The 23259-nt window shown below is 43.2% G+C and overlaps 1 protein-coding gene and 1 long non-coding RNA gene across 4 annotated transcripts in view; one reads left to right on the top strand and one right to left on the bottom strand.

Moving 5' to 3' along the window:
• Positions 1 to 20291, top strand: part of LOC130595255 (histamine N-methyltransferase-like) — a 26103-nt gene extending 5812 nt beyond the window's left edge. The window contains exons 1-7 of one of the 3 annotated variants that reach the window (XM_057401820.1): positions 2527 to 2718; positions 7526 to 7722; positions 8308 to 8360; positions 11729 to 11836; positions 15316 to 15446; positions 15966 to 16059; positions 19117 to 20291. In XM_057401820.1, coding sequence (XP_057257803.1) covers positions 7586 to 7722; positions 8308 to 8360; positions 11729 to 11836; positions 15316 to 15446; positions 15966 to 16059; positions 19117 to 19472 — 879 coding nt within the window. In that variant the 5' untranslated portion in view covers positions 2527 to 2718; positions 7526 to 7585 and the 3' untranslated portion in view covers positions 19473 to 20291. Of the gene's footprint in view, positions 1 to 2526; positions 2719 to 7525; positions 7723 to 8307; positions 8361 to 11728; positions 11837 to 15315; positions 15447 to 15965; positions 16060 to 19116 lie in introns of those variants that run through there. The other 2 variants (XM_057401819.1, XM_057401821.1) reach the window with 2 other exon arrangements.
• On the bottom strand, positions 19713 to 23259 carry LOC130595256 (uncharacterized). The gene is made up of 4 exons (XR_008971284.1): positions 23068 to 23259; positions 22072 to 22236; positions 19893 to 20115; positions 19713 to 19790 (listed from the first exon to the last, which is right to left on the bottom strand). It is a non-coding gene; the product is annotated as an uncharacterized LOC130595256 (long non-coding RNA).

Below are 23259 nucleotides of genomic sequence, written 5' to 3'. Positions count from 1 at the left end.
GAACCAATGAGGCTGCTGAAGCACAACCTACGGGAAATCCTGCATTGAGGTTGGGCACGGTTGGTGGCCTCCCAAGGAGCATGTGGCAGGGCACGTTCCCCTGCACCTTTCCTCCTTCAGTGAGGACTGTCTCCCAGCATCACTCGCAGCATCCCTGGAAGGAGAAATTTATGATGTTTCATTTGTATCAAGACCGTAACACTTAAATCCTTTCTCCTCCTTCCCAGAGAATAAATTCTGAGCCAAATACCATGCAGATGTACTCCAGAGTACGAAATAATCTGCAGATGTTGACTGTTCACAGCTCTCTCCTCACCTAAGGGGCCAGTGACAACTATTTGGGTCCTTGACAGGCTTATGGGTGGACTCATTTTACAACTTTGTGTTTTAATAATTATACTACACCACTATTGGCCAATTTTCTACAGAGATGTGAATTGTTCCCTGACCTGTCATGACAGAGAGATGTTTAATGCGCAAAAACTATTATTTTCCATATATTGGTGACTTCAAGGCTTGTGGGATCTCCTTTCAATAACTCAGGCTCCTGCCATCTAGGACAGTGCTATATACAGGAGGACACATGGTAAAATGCCACAGGGAGGTGAAAAACTTTTCTAAATATTGAGCTGTGGCTGCCCCATCCCTGGCAGTGTTCAAGGTCAGGTTTTATAGGGCTTCGAGCAACCTGGTCTTGTGGAAGGTGTCCCTGCCCATGGCAGGAAGGTTCGAAATAGATAATCTTTAAGGTCCCTTCCAACAGAAACCATTCTATGATTCCATAATGATTTTATAATGTTTATAATGGGAAGGGAAGGTGCTGGAAGACAAGGAAAGTAAGGTCTAGGCAATGGTGCAACATCCTTCCTCCCCATTTACTCATCATCAGGACAGGACTGAGCCCATGTAGAACTGAAATGGCTGGGATTTGGCTTAGAGCTCACAAAATGTATCTCCAAGGGAAATTAAAGAAGCAATTTAACAAGTAGCATTTTTAATTTTTTTTTTTTTTTATGAATCACTTAAAATAACCAGATGAATATAATTTTTCTTTTTGGATCTCTAAATTTAGGCTTTCATATTAAAAGGCAACTGGCACTTAGAAAACTCACACTTGGTGAACTGCAGAGGGAGGAAAGCATGGGTCAGATGGACGGAGTTTGTATTCTTTTTTACCAGTTTGCACAGCTCTGGTGATGTCAACTAGTCTGGATTTCCAGAACTGCACAGAAAGCCAGGAAAACACCACTAATCTTGCTGTTCAGCTATGTTTGAACAGCAGTGCTTATCACCAGTACAGAGCCAGCACAGGACTTTGCACAGCATTGCACAGCTATTGCTGCAGCAGGGTTAGCAGCCACAGCCTGCGTGGGAACTATTTGCTGCAAAATGATTGTTAGCTGGGATGCTGCAAACCAAGAGAAGCTGGCTCAATTTGTAGCTGTCTCACAGAGTAGCTGGGGTTTCATTTCCTTTAAAATGCCTTTGAAAATAAAGTTGTGATTGTCCACTTGCAAATTAGTTGTGGGTCTGCTCGTCCCTCCTGACTGGCTTTGGCATCATTTTTTGCCAAGGGACCACCAGAAGGTACTGAAACACTGTGTCCTTGCAGCTCTGGGTTTGCTGCTTGGCAAACAGCTTTGTACCTCCTTCCCTCAAAGTGGTTTGGAAATGGTGCTGTGTGTGGAGAGAGAAAAACATACGGTGGGTTACCTTCACACAGAGTCATCGTTCTAGCTGAACAAGTTTAACTGTTGATATGAAATCTATATTTCAGTAAACTTTCAGCTAAATGTCAAATTAAATCCATTTTCCCTGTAACTGTGCATTTGAAAGCATAATAATTAATATTACTGGCATTATTTTATAAGACTTTTGTGATATTAGTTCATTTCTCCACGAACCGCTCATTTCTCCACCTAAGGCCCCAAGGAAAACGTCATTTAACTTTTTAAAAAAACCAAAACCAACCCCTTCACACTAAACATGAAGGCACAATGAATAATTTGAGGCACACACAGGGCAAATACTTTAATGGTCTGAACACCAAATCACAGTGTGATAGCAGACATGGGTTAATGCTTTTTTCCACGCTTCTGTTCTGTGGGATAAAAATGCTCCTAACAGGGCTACGGAGGGTGCACACATCTTGGAAAATGCTTCCCAATGCTTAAGCCATGAAAAGTAAAGGATAAGCAAAACGTCAGCTGCTGGCATGAAAACGAGCTAAAAAGCAAAGTAATCTATAATGGGAGGCAAACTGTAATGATACTGCACATTGCCGTGTGCCACACACTGAGACAACTATTTCCAATTTATCAAGACTTGCTTTTCTTATACACCAGTGGCAGGGCTTTATTTTTCATCCAGACACTAATTAACACATTGCAAAGATCTGCATCTAAATACTCCCAGGGTGTTGGTGGCTGTGCCAGGCGTGTCCCTGGGCACAGCCGGTAGGGTCGGTGCAAAGGGTGCTGGGAGGGCAGGGTTCGAACTGCTCCCACTGTCTCTGCAGGCAGCTGCCGCTGCACGAGGTTAAGATGTTTACTGCTCCTTTCTCAGGCGGCACAACCTCCTCCATGCTGCCACGTCGCAGCCCGGGGGGTGGGACGGCAGTGGCGGCTGGGAAGTTGGTCAGCCGGGAGTGTGTCCTGGGCACCGCAGCGACGTCGTGCCTGGGAGGCCACAGCCCCAAGAGGCGCAGACCACTTGCATGTAAGTACAGCTGCCTGCGAGGCAAGCACTAGCTTAGCAGATTGCGTTAAATTCCTCCAAGAGGAATCCCTGTCTTGCTGGTGTTCATGGGCAAATGCAGTCCTGTGCTAATAAACCTAAGCTCCTGCTGCAAATAGGTTACAGCTGAGAGCACGCACACTTGGTTTTTGTCTTCATGGGGAAGGTTTAAAGCGGTTTGGGGTGAGTTTAAAGCAGGTTTAATTCTACTAGCACCAGCCCAAACAAAGGGTAGATAAGTAACTGCAGTGTAAACACAGTCTGTTTTCAAAACTTCTCAATCTTTCTAGGGAGCTGTATATAAATTTGGATTATCGTTGAAGGGAGCATGCCCAAATGAACATCATTATCCAAGTTTCCATTAGCCTCATTCAGAAAAAAAAATCCTTTTCCTCCTTCTCTTTACTCATTTTTAAAGTTAACTGGCTGCAATTCAAACAGCAAAACATGTAAGTGAAATAAATGGGGCAAATGCAAACAGCCAAAAGCATAATGACAGAAATGAGACAAATTTCTTGAACTGCGTCTAACATGAAAATGAATCTCAGCTGCTCATTAGAGACCGCCGAGCAGTGAACACAGGCAAATTAAATCATGGGAAATAGAGGGAGGCACAGAAGAAAGGTTGATTGTCTAAATCTCCTCTTATTAACTGCAAAATATTTTTTTCAAGATCGAATGCAGTAAAATACATTAGTGGCAAATTGCAAAGCCTCTTTGTGCATTTAAAGTAAAAGCAAGGTGTTGGGCAGAGCAGAGGAATGGGCAAACAAGGCATATACCACTTTATTTTCAGAGTGGGTTAGCAGCAAGTAATTCTCACCTGACTTACGGCCAGGTGTGTGCTTCCTTACTCTCTATGGCAAAATTCATACTTGGTTTCCCCAGCTAAATTCAGATTTTTCTGGGTATTCGAGTGTTGGTCATCTGTGAGAAGGAGAGGTTGCTGCTCTGAGGCTCATGTGTGGTAGCTGAGCTGGGTGGGGGCACTGTGCTGCCTCCATGCACGTGAGTGGCAGATATCACCCTGCGAGACAAGTGATGGTCCCCCACCATAGAGTCAATTCATCTGCAATTTGTTGGTCTGTGTGATGCATGGGCTGTTTTGCCTGTGTTACCTACCACCACCAGGCTCACTGAAACAGGTAGCAAAGGGAAAGCTTTGTGGCTGGGGGGTGGGGGGGGCATCATCTTCACATTTTATTCCTACCAGTTGTCGTGGGCATCCAGGACCCAAAAAAGTTTTTAAAGCTCTCCCGTCTCCAAGTTATCAGTCTTGTTTCATCATTGCTCTTTAACATCCTTGGTTTTGTTGTTTTTTTCTCTTGAAAATATCCTTGCTGACTGAGAGGGTGAGGAACAGCGAGTGAATCAAAAATTGAGTCTGCCTTGGAGGTAGTATGGGTGGAAAATCACACCTTGGGTCCTGCTCTGGAGGTTGCATGCACTGGAGGAAGTGCATTGCTGCAAACCTTCACCATGCATCTGCCTTCAGGAACCTTGGGATGTTTAGAGATGAGGCTTCATGGGATGCAAAACCAAAACATCACAGTTTGGATGTTATCTCAGACACAAGACATCCTTGTGTTACCCTTGCATATCTTTAGAGACAAGACATTTTTGTCTCTAAACTGGAGAGACATAAATCTGATGTATGGACAAGCTGGTGAATAAAGAATTGGCTGGATGGCCACATGCAGAGAGTTGCTGTCAATGGCTCAATGTCTAACTGGAGACCAGTAATGAGTGGTGTCCTTCAGGGACTGGTATTGAGAGCTACCCTGTTCAGCATCTTTGTCAGTGACATAGACAGTGGGATTGAGTGTGCCCTCAGCAAGTCTGGCGATGACACCAAGCTCTGTGGTTCGGTTGATACACTGGAGGGAAGCGGTGGGATCCAGAAGGACCTTGATACACTTGAGAGGTGAGCCAGTGCCAGCCTCATGAAGTTCAGCAAAGCAAAGTGCAAGGTCCTGTACTTGTTGGGGCAATCCCAGTGACAGCTACAGGTTGGGCAAAGAAGAGATTCAGAGCAGCCCTGCAGAGAAGGACCTGGGGGTGTTGGTCGATGAGAAAATGAATATGAGCCAGCTTCAGTGTGCACTCGCAGCCCAGAAAGCCAACCATATCCTGGGCTGCATCAAAAGGAGCATGACCAGCAGGGTGAAGGAGGTGATCCTGCCCCTCTACTCTGCTCTTGTGAGACCCCACTTGGAGTACTGTGTGCAGTTCTGGTGTCCTCAACATAAAAAGGACATGAAACAGTTGGAGCAAGTCTGGAGGATCATCCACAAGGATGAAAAGGGGGCTGGAGCACCTCCCGTATGAAGACAGTTGGGGCTGTTCAGCCTGGGAAGAGAAGGCCACGTGGAGACCTCATAGCAGCCTTCCAGTATCTGAAGGGGGCCTATAAGGATGCTGGAAAGAGACTCTTCATCAGGAACTATAGTGATAGGAAAAGGGGTAATAGGTTTAAACTTAGACAGGGGAAGTTCAGGTTAGATATAAGAAAAAAGTTCTTTACTGTGAAGGTGGTGAGGCAGTGAAACAGGTTGCCCAAAGAAGTGGTGAATGCTTCATCTCTGGCAGTGTTCAAGGCAAGATTAGACAGAGCCTTGGGCAACATGGTCTACTGGAAGGTGCTGGAACTAGATGATCTTAAGGTCCTTTCCAGCCCAAACTATTCTGTGATTCTATGAGCATCAAAAGAAAGTGGGCAAAGCCAAGCAGCTTATGTTATCATTGAAAAGGAAGGAGGAGCTGGGGTGGATCTGCTGAGCGTGACAGCTTTCTGTAGAAGAAATCGTTCTTCAAGAAAGAGTGAGCACCAGAAAGAGGTGATTGCCAGGAAATGTGGAGATGTCAAGGAGAAATTGTGACCATCTTTCTGCAGTGGTGTAACTGTCTTGGTGTACAGGGGAGAAGGAGTCATTCCTATACAGAGGCTTTAGGGTTGGCACCATCTGGTATGACATTCTTGTAAGCAAGCAAGGAAGACATAGCCTTGATAAGACAGCTATTGGGTGGGTGGAAAACTGGTTGCACAGTTTGTCAGAAAATTTATCAGCAGTTCACTGCCAGAAACGGAGGTAATGATGAGTGGGAACCTGAGCCCACTACTCCTTGTGTTTCTGTTTATGATTGGGAGGAGGGACAGGACTGTTGCTGGGAGATAATTGAGCACAACAGGGAACAGAATTATAATTCAAATGGACAAGAGAAGTAGTCTGGAAAAAACCTGTGCTTTGTATTTCAGTGATCATGCTGGTGAGCAAAGGCAGGGGGTGTGGGGTCTCGGTGGGGTGAGGGAAGCCATCCCAGCTGTGCTGGAAGCCAGGGGGTGTCAGCAGGTGGGAGGCTTTCACCCTTGGCTGCTGCACTTCTGCAACAACGGGGTTTAACTGGAGACAGTCCAAAGGGAGCAATAAAAATAGCAAGAGGTGGCTAGGATGTAACCTCTGCAAGAAAGCCAGAGGAGACTGTAGGAGACACTGGGGATGTACGCTGCGATCCTTAAGCTTGGGACCCTTGAGAAGGAAGGGGGTTCCTCTTTCTCCTTGCCATTTGCTACAAGACGTGACAGACTTAAACTGTGGTTTGAGAGGGGATGAACACATCTCTGTGGAGCTTTCACAGTACAGCTGGATGTTTCCCAGTAGCATGCTCTGCCTCCCTCTCTCCCAACTTGTAAAACTGGGTTTAGCTTAACATCCATTCCAGTGACTCACATGGCTTTCATGAATTAACCACTTAGCCTGTGGGAGTCATACCAGTATCTTCAGAGGAACTAGAAAAATAAAGAGTGCATTTATAAGGTTTTTATTGTTCTCACCCCACCATCAACATTCCCTCTAAGAACATCAAAAGATTAAAAAAAAGAGATAGAGGCATCTTCCAGCACCTCTGGAGATGTGTGTTGCACTTTCTTCTAATCCAGACCAAGTCTTTGGAGCTTCTCCATGACTTCAAGAAATAAGGGAATTTTTCTTATGTTTAAGAACCATCTAAAGGCCTTTTTACTGGGTTTTAACAGAGTCAGCACAGTTAAAAAATGTTGGCATTTCCTCTGTGCAGATTAAAGATGATATATTACCTTTGCTGCTCAAACCTGATTTACAGCTTCTATTTCAAAATTGCATAATACCTTTTTAAGTGCTCTAAAGTGCAGTAGCAGGGCTGAGAATGCAGAGCAAAGTCCAGGCATGGTTTTTACCTCTCTAGCATTTGTTATTCTGATACGCGGATGGACTCCACAACTTGTTAAAGTTGTAAAGTAGGTATGCCTTATTCGGCGCTGAGGCGCATGGGGGATAGCTCCTTCAAAGACATGTGCACCTCAGCATCCTTTCCCCTTTACATTTATCCTCTAATGTTATACATATGCATGAGGTTGCACAACACGGATGTACATATTCATGTCCTATTCCTGCTTTGTATTATAATAAGCTGAAAGGTCCTTTGCACTTGTGCAGTGCCTCCTGGTGGTCATGGGCCTCAAGATTAAGTAAACAAGTCTTCCTCGAGCCTGAACTTTTCACCCCTAGTCATTATGCATGCTCCCTGGAGGCTTAGTCATTGTCAAACCGCAGAGCCAATTTCAGCTGGCCTAGGCATCCGAAGGAAATCAAGTCACGGTCCCTACCTCTTAACAATAGCTATGTCCTTATTATCTTGTTCTAGCATACATCGCGAGTATGATAAGCATGAATGAGTAGTAACATTGTTAAGCAAGCGGCTTGACCTACCCCCTTGTACATCGGTTAACCCCTTGCATCAATTCCTTCCCTAGATCTGCAAGAAGAGCTGCAAGGAGCAGCCTGACCGATCCTGTAGCCTTCCAAACACTAATATGGCATCACCAATGAGGAGCTTGTTTAGTGACCCTGAGAGATACCTCCAGTCTTTCCGCCTCTTCCTCGCGAATTCGACCGAGCACCAGTGCATGCAGGAGTTCATGGAGAGACAGTTGCCAGCTGTGATAGGGAGGTAACATGGAAGTGGTCACATCGAGCTGAATGGCACTGACAGACTTGGATGATCTCAGAAGGCTGTCTGCAGGAGGCATATTGCTGTTCCCTGCTGGCCATCCTGTCTGTCAGTGTCTGTGGGTCTCTGTTAGGGCTTGGCTGGAGATTTCAAGTGCACACATTGCTGAATGGCTGTTCTTCGGGATGGGTCCCGCCTATCAGGAAGGAGATAAGGCTGAATTGTTTCATTGCATGCAAATACAGCTTGCCTTGAATCAACTATAAAATGCACTAGCAGATACTATGTTCTAATATTAAGTTTGATTGTGAGCATCCTCTTAAAAGTAATCTTTTCAGGTAATATTTAGTCTCTCTTTCACGTGTTTGAATAACAGTCCTGCTCTGGTGTGTGTTTTTCTCTGGACCCCTTGCTTTGTGGGCTGGCTTGGGTAGCAGGCAGCCAGTGTTAAACCCTGTTTCTGAGGAGGTCCTTCTCTGGGCTCAGGTTTTTATGGCTCTGCCAAAGCCTCACTAAGGTGTTTTAAACGTGTTACGCTCTCCAGTACTGGGTAGCTCTCCTAAATGTATAAATAATGTTTTTCAGTATTGGAAACGGGAAATCTGCAATCAATATTCTAAGCGTTGGTGGTGGAGCAGGTATGCTATGGACTTCAATATTGATATCTTGTTTTTTTTTTTTCCCCCAGTGAATAGGGGATTAAAAATTGCAGAAAGGAGCAGAGGAGGAAATAAGTTTTTTTCTTGAAAAGTCAGCTCCTGGGGACAGATGGTGCTAGCTGGTGTGTGGCCACATCATCTGGGAACAGCTTGTGCCTCCCCGCCCTCTCTCTATGAGAGACCTCCTTCTACACCATCCCTCCTCAAGGGCAGAGAGAGGCTTGACTGCCCCGTAGTACTTCTGTGCAACACTCCCACCCCCAAATTGCTTAGATTCCTCAGAATATTCAATTTGTATTGGCAAAAAAAATTTCATTTTTCTTTTTTTAATTTTATTACAGTTATTCTTCCCTGTACCTACTTACCGAGACAGTAACTACCCATCACTGCTGCCTCCTGCCCTGATATGTGATAGCCTAGGCTGAGCGCTGTTTTGCCTGTATGTACTTCCTGACCACAGTCAATAAACGAGCCCCTTGTGGAGCTACTGTTCTCCAGAACACTGGAGCTGAACATAAGCTCCAGAATAAATCCAGAAGAAAGTGGAAGAAATAAATTTCTAATCTGGAGTTTGCTGGATGGAAAAACAATATGAAGAACATCAAATGGCTTTCTCTCATTAAATTCTTGCTTAAGTTGCCCATAATTAAAGCCTCTGTTTCTAATTCTGCTCTGCCTATTAAGTCATCAAACTTAAATTTTATATTAACAGTTAATTTAGTTTAAATGCTTTAGTCATGCCATCTCCAAAGACTGATCTCAGCTTTGTCAATCTCTCCTAATAAGTAAAAATAATTGTATGCAAATGGTGGGCATTAGTATAAAACACTTTGAGAGAGCAGTAATATTGCTCTCCACACAAAGGAAACTATTCTGCCAAAAAAAAAGTGTTGTTTCTAACAGGAACACTTAGTGAGGTACTCAGCTCCATAACCAGGGATGTTCCAGCTAAGTGGACATTCAAGCAATACTATGCAGGCAAAACTCATTTTGTGATGCAAAAATCGCCAAACCACCAAACCCCCTGCTGTTTTCTGGCTTGTTCTCTTCCCCTGTTTTTGGGAGGTAAGGGAAGCAAATTCCCAACCACCCCCCCGGCTAATCCTGGATGGTGGAGGGCAGTGATGAAGCTGCTGCCTTGGCCTCATCTGCCCCTGTGATTTGCAAGGAGGGAGCATGGAAGGAAAGTTTCCTTTCCACTTTCCTACCTCGAGAGACAAGCACACCATTTAATGTAGCATCATATCCCATTGCACCAGCCCATGTACAGCGCCTGCCTTTGCCTACAGCTTCTGCTTTATTAAGTTCACACTCCAGCACACAGGACTTTGTACCTTTAAAAACCATAAAAGTCATCAATGCTGCTATAAAGTAGCAACTGTGCTATAAACTATTCCGTTACGTAAAATGTTTAATTAGAAGCTTAATGGTGAACATGGTGGTAGCCTTTAAAAGGTAATTGTGTTGGAGAGTTTAAATAATTTGGATAGCCTAATTGCCAAATTGTTGATAATGCAAGCTGCCACAGATTTGACTGTAAAATGCCTCGGGACACTTGTTTGCATATAAAAGAGCTAACCGAAGTCAGTTAAGGCTGTGGATTAAATTATTAATCAAAGGGGTGTGTGTGTGGGGGTGTTTAGAAGCAATACAAGGGTGGTTTGGCAACAGAAGAGTATATTAACCACATATATAAATTCAAAATTCATTTTTTTTTCTAGGAGGAACTACGAAGTCTTTTCAAAGGGCTAATCCCTTTTACAGAAAGTTGGTAAAGGAACCAAAAATCAAAATATTCTAGTAGTTCATTACAAATGCTCTGTTCTCAAATTCTACAATGGCAGTGAGCAGATGACTGGCTTTGCTCCGATTTTTCAGCAGAATACAGGGTTTGCAGTGATTGCAAAGCTGCAGCTATTTCTGCTGCTTCAGAAATTCAGTTTCCCTCCCTCAAAGAATCATATGCCATATAAATTTTGGTGTTGTTAGTGCTGTAAGAAAGACATGTAAGTTTGAAAAATTGGAACCCTTCTTCACTTTTTATGTTAAATTCTCAGGGCATTAATAAGCAGATGAGACCTGAGATGAGTGCTGGATTTTGACCTGTGATGATGTGTGGTGGGGTCAGAAATAGGCAGAGAGTTCTTCATAGTGAAAAGGACCCTCCTGGGGAAAGAGCTGATATGCTGGGTTGAGCTCTGAGGAGCACATTATGACTACTGAATCCATGGTATTTTCCTTTTGTACCTCAAATCTTCTGTATAATGTAGCTAATGCTGAAGTGGTGGGAGCCCAGGACCACTGAAAATCATGAAGATGGGTAAAGGCTGTGCAAATACAGTGGGGGAGCCCTCCCTCAGCAAGGGCCTGTCTCGCCATCAGAGTTTGCTGGGTGATCTTTCATTGAGTACATAATTTGGTTCATTTGTAGAGAATTTTATAAAATGGACTTGTGTGCAAGCACAAGGAAATATTTCAGAACGAAGCTCAGTATTTGTCTGTAACACAGCCTCTGGATCTGTTATTCACCACAGCTACCCCTCTGTTTCACTCTTTATACCTTAATTAATTCTGTTATTTTTTCCGCTTCCTATATTGTGGATGGGGAGAGGTGATCAAGAGCAATGGCAGCTCATTTTAAATTTTGAAATGCTGGATCTATTGGTACTTCTGTCAGTAAAATAATTGCAGCTGGCCTGAACAGTGTCCAGAGAGAACTATTCCTCACCAAAAAAAGTAGTCAGTTCTGGGGTACTGTGCAAACAGGGGTTAGATAAATACAGATGGTATGTGCACATACTTATGGAAAAAGTCATAGTACAGTAAAGACAAACAGACATGAATGTTGCCTCTGATTCCAGTGTAAACACATATTCTCTGCTCCCTCACCCACATGACTTCGTAACCAGTGAGGCACTTGGCTAGAAATGCTCTTTGCTGACTCTTAAGAAATCCTGCCAGGTTTGCTGGTGATTTGGGACTATCAGAACTGGTACTGTCAAAGCCATTTAGGATCTGCCCGGGGAAGTTAGGAAGTTAGGCCATGTCCAGAAAATAGGACGTCAAGCCATGTACATGAATGTGTCTGTTTTTCCCTTGGCACTGATGGTGGCAGTCAGAGAGGAGGAATAAAGATAGTTGGAACTGATACTGAAATTTTTCTCAAATCCTAGAGCTAAACCTTCAGTGGCAATCTGGTGAGAATACAAAGCAGCTACATGTACCTGTGTGGTACATTTTCTGTACATGAATGGCAGGCATCACCAACGGGGGATGTGATCATCGTGGAGATAGGAGTTGCCTGAGCTTTACTTTCATCTGGTATTTCATGTTGCTTGCTTCCCTAGGTGAGATTGACCTGCTGATACTCTCAAAAGTACAAGCCAGATATCCAGGGGTCACCATCAACAACCATGTGATAGAACCAAGCGCTGACCAAATCTTCAAGTACAAAGGTATTTTTACATTAAATAAATGAAATTTTAATTAAATATGCTAAATTCATTAGAATTACTCTGCATTCAGATACTTTTAAGAGCCAATTCTGACAAAGTAAAAAAAAAGTCCCTATTTTATGCTTTTTTGCCATCATTGCTTTTCAACGATGTTTAGTCTTTCATTAAAATCTTAGTTTCTCACATTGCGAAGAGCTCTGCATGGCAAATGCTTGGGCTAGACAAACTTAAAAAGCTAAACTAGGTGGGAACTGATGGGTGATTGTACGGGAATAGAGTAAAATCTGCACGTTTCAGAAAGTTTTTCTCCTTCAACTTGCGCTGAATCAGGACCCCCCCCCTCAGCATCAAAGGGAAAATTCTAGTGTCTCATGGTAATTCTCACATATCTTAAAAATTGCTTACAAATAACAATTAGCTAAACCTCACAGTGTTACACTAAATTACTTGGCATCCTTTGAATTAGAAAACATTGAAAGGAAAGCAAGAGGGATAGGAAGGACTTTTGCTGTGTGCTTAGTGGCTTAGAGCTTGTTTCCTTCCACCAGTCCCAAGGTCTGAGCAACATTTGTGAAGGAAAGACAAAGAGTTTTCTAAGGAGAATTGAATGTTAGCAGGGGTGCTTTGGTCAAATTGCCCTACCAAGTGAGCATTAAATATCAATTCACAGTTTGAGTATGACTGGATTAACACCTACCAGGCTTTAATTTACCAGGTAATTGTGGTCCTTTATGGAGGAGACACCGCCTATGGAGTACAGACTGTAAGCAGCCCTGAGCAGAGCACACCTTGCCAGAAAACAGCTGCTGAATGAATGTGGCAGAAAAGAATGAAACTGGTCAGCAGTCCGAGCTGTTGGAAATGCTCCAAACCATAGTAAATAACAGATTATAAACCACACTGTAAATCTCCAACCCTTACTCTTGCTTAAGTCCTTAATAATGAAGCATTCTTAGTATGAAGCAACTTGTGGAAGTTGAAGGAAAAATAATAAAACTTGTAACAATCCCTTTCTCCCTGCAGTGAGGGAGTTCCCAGTCACCAGAAGCACCAAAGGCTTCCAGGAAATGTATTTTTTTATATCTGTCTCTGTATTACATGGACCTGATCCTTGAAATGATGGCATGTGCAAAATCCCAGGAGCTTTTACATTGCTCCAGGCTGAGATGGTGAAGCATGGACAACAGATCATCTACTCAGCCTATAAGACAGTTTGAGCACTTGCACATAGCATTTCTGTCCTGTCTGGGCCATGGACCACAGGCTATGGGAGACTGGATTTGTGCTGAATCTTCCTAGTGGTCCTACCACTGATTAACTGGCAGTCCTACTTCAGTGAGTTTCTTTCCAGAATAAAGTTAATGTAAGACGTTGTCCTTATTTTAAGTTTTACGTTAAACTAGAAATGAAATATTAATCTGCATTTCTTTCTTTAAACTTTCTTATTTGGTAATAAATTGTGTCCCCAATAGGTATCATTAATTAGGTTTCTGAGCCCTAAGATCTTCCAGAGAGAACTGGAAGCATTATCTGCACCTTTGAGGATTCAGTAGTTATATTTTCTGCCTAAACAGATACTTTCCCCTTGGGAAGGAGAAGCCAGGCTCACAGGAGAAGTTTCATACTGGGATGGGGACGTGCAGTGATTACAAATTGAGGTTTCTGTTAGGCTGCGTGGTAGAATGGAGGCTCTCCTCAAAGCCCCATGAGCAGGCTGTGGCTTTCCTTCATTCCCAGTCCATGTCCAGGTGAAGCTCCTTGGTGACCGTGGTTGGAGTGTTGGTGGCCCCACAACTGAGGTGCATTGACATTGCCTGCATGGTATGGCACAACTGCAGGTACTGAAGTTTTGATGGCACCCAGCTAGGGCACACAACCAGGATAAAATTAAGGAAAAACTTTCAAAATGGTTAGGGCGATACATTTTAGCTTCAGATGAATCTTTGGGCAGAAAGTTCCCATAATCAGAATGAGGTTGCCCTTTCTGAAATTTCGACTTCAAAATCCCACCCTGGAAATGGTTTCAGTTTTCCTAGCACCTCCTTTCAGACTCTCTAGAAATTGAATTGAACCACATTGCACCAGATTATTTGTGATGGTGATATGAACTGCTGCTGAATGGAGCCTGAGTTTAAAACAGCAAATTAAATCTGAACTGCAAGTGCCGGAGCTGGTGACTGATAAATAGAAGCAAACAGAGTAATAGTAGCAGCATCAAAAAGGGTGGCTTATTTCCAGCCATAAAAGAGAGGAGATGAGGACTGATAAACCATTTCTCATCTACACAATAGGGGTATGGCCTAATCAGAGCCCTAAAGGAGAAACATTGTGATTAGTGGTGTAAAGGCCCTGGTCTTAGCAAATCATGTTGTTTTGAACATGTATTCTGTAGCTAAGGCTCAGTCTGCCTTTGGGCCATTTGAGTTTTAAATTTATGTTAACTCCAGCGAAGCACGGAAATCGCATCAGGGCTAGCTTTGTCCTGGAGCAATCCTGAGCTCCAGGCAGAAGCGCAGTGAGATGAGCTCCATATGCCAGCAGATGGACATTAATATTCTGGCATCCCCTAAATTCTGAAGTTATCTCTCATTTTTGCTCCCATAAAAGGCAAAGAAATGCAGTGAGCCAGGGCCTTGGTATAACTTACTCCTTCTCCAGCTTTCTGCTTTCCTCTGGTGCTGGATATGCATTCTGTCAAGGTATGAAAACATGCCATGTGTCACTCTTTATACTTCTCTTTGCTTTAAAATACTATTATGCCTTTTACGTGAAGCAGTTGGCTGAAACTGTGGGCTTTTGAAAAATTATTTGGACACAGCAGAAGACAAATGTCAAGTGATTGTTCCTTGCTCATGGAGGAAAGCTCCTTCCCTCTCCCACCATCCCCATGACACATTCCCAGAGTGAGCCAATTACTGTCTCTGCCCTTCTTGAGCTTTTAATTGTGCTTCTCTCAAAAATTAAATCCCCTTTGATCCATCCTCGTTTGTTCAGTCTCTAGAAAACCCTTTGCCATGGCCTGGCTTCTGCACAGCCATGTAGGGCTTGTGTGGCACCTAAGTGAAGAGGCCATCAACTCTTCCCCCATTCAGCATGGAATGTACTGCTCATGGCCTCAGAACTGTTTATCTCAGCCAACATCTTGAAATTCAGTCATGGGGAAGAGTTGTTTGGGGTTTGGTTTGGTTTGGTTTGGGTTGGGTTGGGTTGGGTTTTTTTGATCAGGTGAAGACTGGATGAGCCCAAATGAGGGTTCAAAGGGAAAAACATCAGACCCTCTTAAGATTTCATCCTACAAAGACCTTTATAGCCCCCTTCTCACATATGTGCTCAAGATTTTAAATATTCTACTGCTGGGTTGAATTGGTACAAGATCTCTTTACCTAAATATGACTTCTGGATGTATAAAAGCTGTAAATGGAAATCAGTCTAGTATTTGCAATTGAGATAACTCTGTCCTGCCTTCTCTCATATTTCAGAGCATGTGGCTGCAGCATCAAACCTTGAGAACATAAAGTTTACCTGGCATGAGGAGACAGCATATGAATATGAAAGTCGAATGAGTGCAGAAAATAAGTCTAAAAGATGGGACTTCATTCACATGATCCAGGTAAAAATCTCTGCAAAATAAATGTTGCCAAAGATTTGGCTATTAAAAGTATGCATGAAGTATATGACCTCATTATCCACTCTAAGGGGAAGAAAGGTGAGTTTATTTCCCTGTAATTTAGAATGCACTGTAAAAATGAAAGACGAGTTACAGCAAAGCAGCTTTGGGCACAGTAGTCCAAATAACCAGGTGGTGGGTGTCCTCTCCATGAAATTGCCTTTGTATTTCCAAGTTTACTGAAACCATTACAAGTAATCTTCAATGTTAAGAAAGGAAAATCTGTTTATCTCAGGTTAACAAATGACCATAAGCTTAGTCCTGGGAGAGCCAGAGAGCAGGCAGGGCAGCGACAGCCACAAGCTTGCAGTATGAGTCCATTGCCCAATTTTGTGCTAACGTCCTATTGTCTTGCTGCAGTTCTGTCAATATTGCCCCCATTTGATTTCTTTTACCTAGTGGTACCACTTACAATATTCACCAGGACCTCACCATATCTGCAAGTATCTCTGCTCTTTCCAGATGCTGTATTATGTGAAAGATGTCTCAGCAACTATCCAGTATTTCCACAGCCTCCTGGAAGAGCAGGCGAAGCTCCTCATTATCCTGGTGTCAGGTGAGAGCTGCTCTACCAGTGCTGCTCAACTGGGCAAGAACCATGAGGAGTTCTGTGGTTCCTGCAAGTTCAACACAGGCCATCTAGAAATCAGTGCGCATTTTTATTTATAACATGTTTTTTTTCACCAGTAGAGGTGAACTCACTGAGTAACAAATGGTGTCCACTCGTCTACATAGATTGAAATCTGCACAGTCTATATACCTGCACAGCTCGATGCTGCAGGTTGTAAAGTAGAAGGCTTTGTAAGCCAGAAAACCCATGCCAAGGACACAAAACATCTTTCTCTTGCCCTCTACCTTTCCCCATCCTACAGCCCGGCCAGTGATGGACGCTGCAGAGAACCCCACAGCAGGTGAGCAGCTTCATCCAGCGGCTCTCACTCACAAGAGCTCTTTCAACATCAGCTATTTTCTGTAAAAGACTTTTCAGGCCGGGTACCACATTATCTCACTCCTGGAGACTTGCAGCATTAAGCAAACAGCTACGACAGGGCTCGGCTCTGCCATACAGCAGGTGTTAGAGCACATATGGTTCATTTTCTTCTCAAACTGCCCATTTCCTTAATTTCATCATTTTGGGTGGAAAACAGCATTCTTAAGCTGTTTTGGATCTCAAAAGAGATGTTCTGTGGTCAATCCAGCAGGAAAATGTGGGAGCAGAGTAAATGATGACCTTTTATTATTGTGGGCAAAGTATGCTAGAGATACTGCAATGGTGGGGTCTAATGTGACTCTAGAAAGCCTTTAATTTGGTTCACAAGCTATAGAAATTTCAGTTGTGTAAACAGTCGCATCCGATAATTTTGCCAGATATATTATTTGTTCAGAGGTTTAAGCTTAATTTTTAATTGAATTTGGTCGTGTCTGCAAACTGCAATGTGTTTAATGAAGTTCTTTTTTTGTGTTCATGAAGTGTCCGCAATGAAGCGGCACTTCCCTGACCTTAATTTATTCAAACTATTTGTCTCCAAGCTATTTTTAGTTTAAAGTGTTTTCAAGCATCTCACTACAAGAAATCCCTGTTTTAAATGATCTGATTTTAAATTATTTGAAAGAACTGTTCTCATTCTTTGGCTGAAGTGGAATAGATCATAATATCAAACTATTGCTGATTACCTGTGTATAGTTAATTGAAACTCTTTTCCAGTTGCTTAACCTGTCCCTTTGGATATTCATGAAATGTGAATACAGGGGGAAACACATGTATTCAAAATTAATGTGATTAAAAATCACATTATGAAATCACATTAAAAATGAAAAGTATTCGAAGTCCTCTCTGGACCAGACAATTCTGTGTTTTCTAGTGAAGCAGAATGGAGCATAAATTTCTGGGCCCAGCAAGAAAATGAGACACAGGAGTAGGGCTCAGAATAGCAGAGGGGAAAGGAAGGGGAAAACCGTGGGGGAAAGAGGAGCAGAGGAGGGGAAGGAAGAAGTGCTATGAAAATGAGCACTGAAGCAAAAAGAGGCACTGAAAGATAAGCAGAACAAAGCTCAGTTCAAAAAATGAAGGTAACGTCATCTCCAACACAAACACATTAGGATGTGTTAATTAAAAAACAGGGAATAGGATTGATAGGAGAGGGCTTGGTCAGTTGGTGAGGGCTGCAGTCCCTCCTGCACTGCCCCTGCTGGGAGAGCAGGTGAGTTGCAAGAGCTATGTGGTGGTATTTTTAACATACTTAAAAAATCTGTTTACATCGCCTTGAAAACAAAAGTAGTGCCATATGCTGGGCCTATTGAGAGCTATTATAATAATGCTGCGTTCAGGTAGTGTATAATTGCTCAGCTCAGAGATGGCACTGAGTCACACAACACTGACACCAGCAAATTTTCTGCAATTAGTGTTCTGCATTCAATTTCCGCAAGGTGAAAGAAAATATTGTAGCCCCTCTTCTAAACACCAAACTGTTTATTTGGCTATAAATAACTGTTTGCAGATAAAGCATTTGCAAAATTGCCGAGCAACTGGGTTTAGTAGTTATGGAGATTTATTGTCATAACTCTCAAGAGCTGCTCATTAGGCTTGAAGTTATTTTCATCCGGTCCAGTCATTCTGGGTGATCCTTTATAAATGATTTATAGAAGAAATGCTGAATCAGAAATCCAGGCTGAGGGAAAATAAAGATGTGAAGGCATATCTGGGGACTTTTCAGTTCACCCAGCTTGTTTTCTTTGTAAAACGTCCCTTGAGAAGAGGTGCATGCAGAAACATGGGCTTGGCTTGGGCTTGGTTCTCTAGGTGACTGCAGTGCCACAGGGGCCTTTTCCTTCCTCACTCTTCATTGTTGCAGATCCAAATAGTACCCAGCCAAAACATCCTTCTGCCAGCACTGGGGAGGTCTGCTTGGGGTGAGGGGCAACCCTCTCATTGCCCATGGCCAACAGCATGTGAGCATGGTGGGAGAGAAAGCTGAAGGCTGGGAGGATGGTGCAGTTTCACTCTGGACTCTGTCCATCCCACCCTTTTCTCCATTACGCATCCAGCTTCATGGACAGTGTGATCAGGATTTTGTACCCCATGTAGGTCACATAGCAGATAGTTTACTGGTAATAAGTGTTTCAATGAAGCTCAAATGTAGCTCAACCACCATGTGATCAGGTGAAGGGAGAGGAGAGGATTTGGTCTTCCAAACCGCAGCAGAAACCTAAGGAATAGTTTAATTCATGAAGATGGCACTGTATAGCTGGTGTTCAGCATGTCAACTATAAAAGGATGTCACTGCAAGATACTGCCTATGGGTAGGAAGCAGGGAGGCGCAGTGTGTTGAGAGTGGAAGGGAGGATGATTAAGTGCACTGAGGTGCTCTTGTCTCTGGGGGCTTGGTGGGAGGTGCTGAAGCTCCAGGGTAAGTAACGTGCCCATTCCCTTCTGCAACCCCCAATCCCAAGGCCGCCAGAAGCAGGGAGGCAACCATCTCCACCATGCCTCAGGACATATGTCCCAGTTCTGGAAAGATCCTGCTCACAGTGAGGACAACTGCTAAAAAAAATACGTGATAAAAATCTTGTGGTTTTCCTTATTCTTGAGCATTTTTCTGGTGGTTTATCCCAGGAACCAGTGGCTGGGAAGCGCTATGGAAGAAGTACGGGTCTTCCTTCCCTTTAGATGATCTCTGCTCTTATGTTTCCTCTGCTGACATAAAAAGGATACTGGATTCATCTGGGCTGAAGTGCCAGCTTCATGAGCTCCCATCCCACATGGACATAACAAGCTGCTTTATTGAAGGGAACAAGGATGGGGAGATGTTGCTGGACTTCCTGACAGAAACTTGTGAGTTTTCTAAAACTGCTCCTCCTGAACTAAAGCGTCAGGTAATAGAAGAGTTAAGAAAGCCTGAATGCAGTCAAGAAAGAGATGGGAAGGTACTTTTTAATAACAACCTGAGCGTAGTAGTGATTGAGCCATGAGTTAACCTCTTCTTGCTTCCTGATCTAAAGCAAATAGTCAAATGCAAACTGTTAACAGCTGAAATACATTTTTCATCCTTTAGAAATGGCTTAGTTTACTTCAGTATTGATACATTATTTTTCGAGCCTGTTAAGAAATCCGTATTAATATCTGTTGTTATGAGTGAGCTTTAATACCTGATTAATTCTGTACCAATCTATGAATGTGTAACTCACTAAGCAGTTAATTGTGCTTTATCAGATAGTGTATAATCAGATGTAACTCGTACCATCCACTCAGGCACTGCAGAAACCTATTTCCTAAGAAATAATCAAGATCTATAACCTTTTCATCATCATTTAAAAACTCTCTGCAGACCAAATAAGCAAATGACAACTTCTCAGTGCAGCTGGCAAGAGTGGAGGCTCAGAATGACTGACCATGTGCGTGGCTGCTAAGTGGGATTTCTTGAGCTTGTGACTTGATCTCATACCTCCAGTTATTGTGAAAGTGGCCTCATGCCTTCTGCATTTGCAGTGGTTGCCTGCTCCTGCCTCTGCAGCCAACTCTATTTAATGGCACTGCTTCCCTTCCTTTTTCCCACATTTTTATTTTCATGATGTCGCATCTGCAGAGTGATTTGTGTACCAGGTCCTTCTGGCACTGCAAGAGGAGTGCGATTGAAGATGGTTAAGACATAGCAGTGGTGACAACTGTCCTGGAGAGGTCATTTTTACTAGTGAGCTCCGACGCAAAGCCTTTGTTAGGAATCAGCTACTATTGTCACATAGGGCTTTTTGATACTTTTAGTTTACCACACAAACCTTTCTCTAGCCTGGAAGCAATGTTTTGTGAGCTTTGTAACAATGAAAATGTAGAATTAAACACTGATGCCAAACTGACAAGTTTCAGTGGGATTTGTTTGATTTTCAGTGGAGTTGTGTCAGCTAAATCTGTTTAGTATATTGTATAGGATGTTCAGCAAGAAGGTGTTCCTCAGTTCCTTCTCCATGTGGGGCTGTCTCTACTCTGATAGTCAATGCATGTGTTTTGCTGAATGATTTTATGGTTTTAAGAAGTGTTATGCTCTCTACAAGGCACAATGCATACTGGGATACAATATAGTCGCTTGAATGAATTCAATAGTCTGAATACCCAATTTATCCCGTGAGACAGGTGTGATTTCTGCCACTGAAATAATTTGATTCAATGTTGAAATGGTTTACGTTAGGTAATGTTTTAGCTGCAAGAAATTATGTTTTATTTCTGCATGTACATTTCTAGTACAATATAGATTATTAATGATTTGAAGTGATTTTCAAGAGACTATATTGTGCATTAATAGCTGTTTTAGGGTGAATTATTCAAAACACACACTTCTCCTAGTGATCAAATATTAATTCCAGTGTACTTTAGAGTGTTTCCGTTACATTTCTTAGCTGTTAAACAGAAGAAGATCTATTACCACTTTAACACAGTGCTGTGTACAGATTCCTGCATTAGAAGACCTCAGTATATCTGTGAGTTGCTATGATGACATACTGAAGCAGGAAAGAAAGAAAATCTCATTAGGACAGATTGCTGCATGCATTTCTAATTGGAAACAAAGTTGCGATTATTTCTGTAGCACTTTTGTGCTATCAGTGACCTCTTCTAAATGGTGCTTGTGAAGGAGGTGACCCCTGAATATTGCCACATCAACCATGTCAGGAATGACATATATTTGGGAGCCACAGAAATGCCAGAACAAAAAAAACAACAAAAAAAAACACAAAAAAAACCAAACCAACAAAACCCCAACAAAATTCAACAACAAAACTTAGTAACAAGATGCATATGCAGGTCCTGCTGTTTTCTGCTTTAGCAGAGGTAAGAAATACAAGAAAAAAAGCTTTTTAGAGTTTTTGGGGATGTCCTGAAAATGTGGGAAAGACCAGGAAAGACAAGGGACAACAGAGATGATCTGGAGAGAAGAGAGGAGGATAGGACCACACACACACAAAACCCCTGAGATTCAATGTGAAAGCATATAGGAGTTCCTTCCCCCTTTAAGAAAGGGAGAGGCCAGGGAGAAAGAGTACTTGCTGGGTGCATGGCATTGCATGGGGTCTTATTTAAAAAGCAGAATTCACTTGGAGAAAAAGGCACTTTCACCCCAGGCTGGAGAAAAAAACTCCTTATCTGAAAGCAGACATGCTGGAGTGGCCCTCTTCCACTGGTTTTGCTTCTGAGGAGAATTTCATTAAAAATCTGGGGGAAAAAACACAATAAATTCCATTCTGTATATGCAGCTGCTGCTGTTAAGGGGCTGGGGAAAAACTGAATCAGAAGAGCACCCTTAAGGGATAAATTAATTTTAAATTTGTAACACACAGATTTCCAAGAAGTAGAGTCTGTAAGTATTTAGTAGGAAATGAGTGTGGGGAAGAACAATTTTATGCTTATTTGACTATAAATACTGAAGGAGTTTTTGTAAATCTCTCACACAACTTCCAACTGAAGAACCACATTTTCATGCAAGGATCGCCCTTAATTGTACGGCAAGATACTGCTATTCCAGAGCATGTCTGGGGAGTCCAGCTTGTCCATGGATTGGCATTTATACACTTTTGAACTTACCCATGTGCTTTCTGCATTGAATTAATTGTTTTCTTCTTAGAAAGTCTGCCTTATCTCAACCAGCAGCAATTTCTTCCAAAAGCACATCTCCAGACAGGCCTCGCTCTTTGCAAACCTGCAGGCGGACATGTGGGCTAACAGGATGCATCTTCCTTGCTTGCACTCCTAGAAAGTGAATTTATAGTCTTTATACCGAGCTTCACCCAGAGCAATGATCTTAAATCAGAATAACACCGATGGACACAAGCTGGGTATCAGGCTACCTATATTAAAAATATATCAGAAATATTTTTCTGGTATAATACTATGCAGGTTCTTCGTATTTGGGTATGCTTCAGATACGAAGTGTAAAAATACTGCAGAAGTGTGACTGGGTAAATGCAATCCTTAACATTGCGTCTATATTCTGTGTTCATCATAGAATCACAGAATCAGCTAGGTTGGAAAAGACCTTTAAGAACATTAAGCCCAACCATTACCCCAGGACCGTCAAGCCCACCATTAAACCATGTCACTTTAGGGCAACTGATCTCCCCTCATGACTGCCCCTCATCTGCAATCTCATTGTGGCTCCACACTATAGAGCTGCTGTCGCTAGCCCTCATGGCCACCCCTCAGCTCCCCTCAAGATGTCCCCTTATGGCCACCCCTCATGGCCCATGGCTGCCCCTGCTCTCGCCTCAAAATTACACCTCTCCCCTTATGGCCACCCCTGCTCTCCCATCAAGTCTCCGCTCACCCCTCATGACCACCCCTCCTGTCCCCTCATGACTGCCCCATAACTCCCCTCATGATCTTCCCATGTGGTTGCCCCTGCTCTCCCCTCTTGATCTCCCCACACCACTCATGGCCACCCCTCCTTTCCCCTCACTGTCTTCCCTAATGGCTGTCCCTGCCTTCCCCTCACAATGTGCCCTCACCCTCATGGCAGCCCCTGCTCTCCCCACATAACTGCCCCTCCTGTCTCCTCATGGTTTCCCCTCATAACCAACCCACCTTTCCCCTCATGATTTTCCCTCATGGCTGCCTATGCTCTCCCTTCATGATCTCCCCTCACGATCTCCCCTCATCCCTCATGGCCGCCTCTCTCCCACTCCCACCGACCAATGTCCCTGATGTGCCCTGGCACTGGCGGGAATGGCGCATGCCCTCCACCATCAGAGATGGTTCTGAACAGTGTTTGTTTTT

This window comes from Pezoporus wallicus, unplaced genomic scaffold (assembly GCF_028554395.1).
Source record: "Pezoporus wallicus isolate ANWC-B61680 ecotype Strahan unplaced genomic scaffold, APGP_CSIRO_Pwel_v1 contig_865, whole genome shotgun sequence".
Taxonomy (NCBI): domain Eukaryota; kingdom Metazoa; phylum Chordata; class Aves; order Psittaciformes; family Psittacidae; genus Pezoporus; species Pezoporus wallicus.
This window is presented reverse-complemented; position numbering and strand designations above follow the sequence as displayed.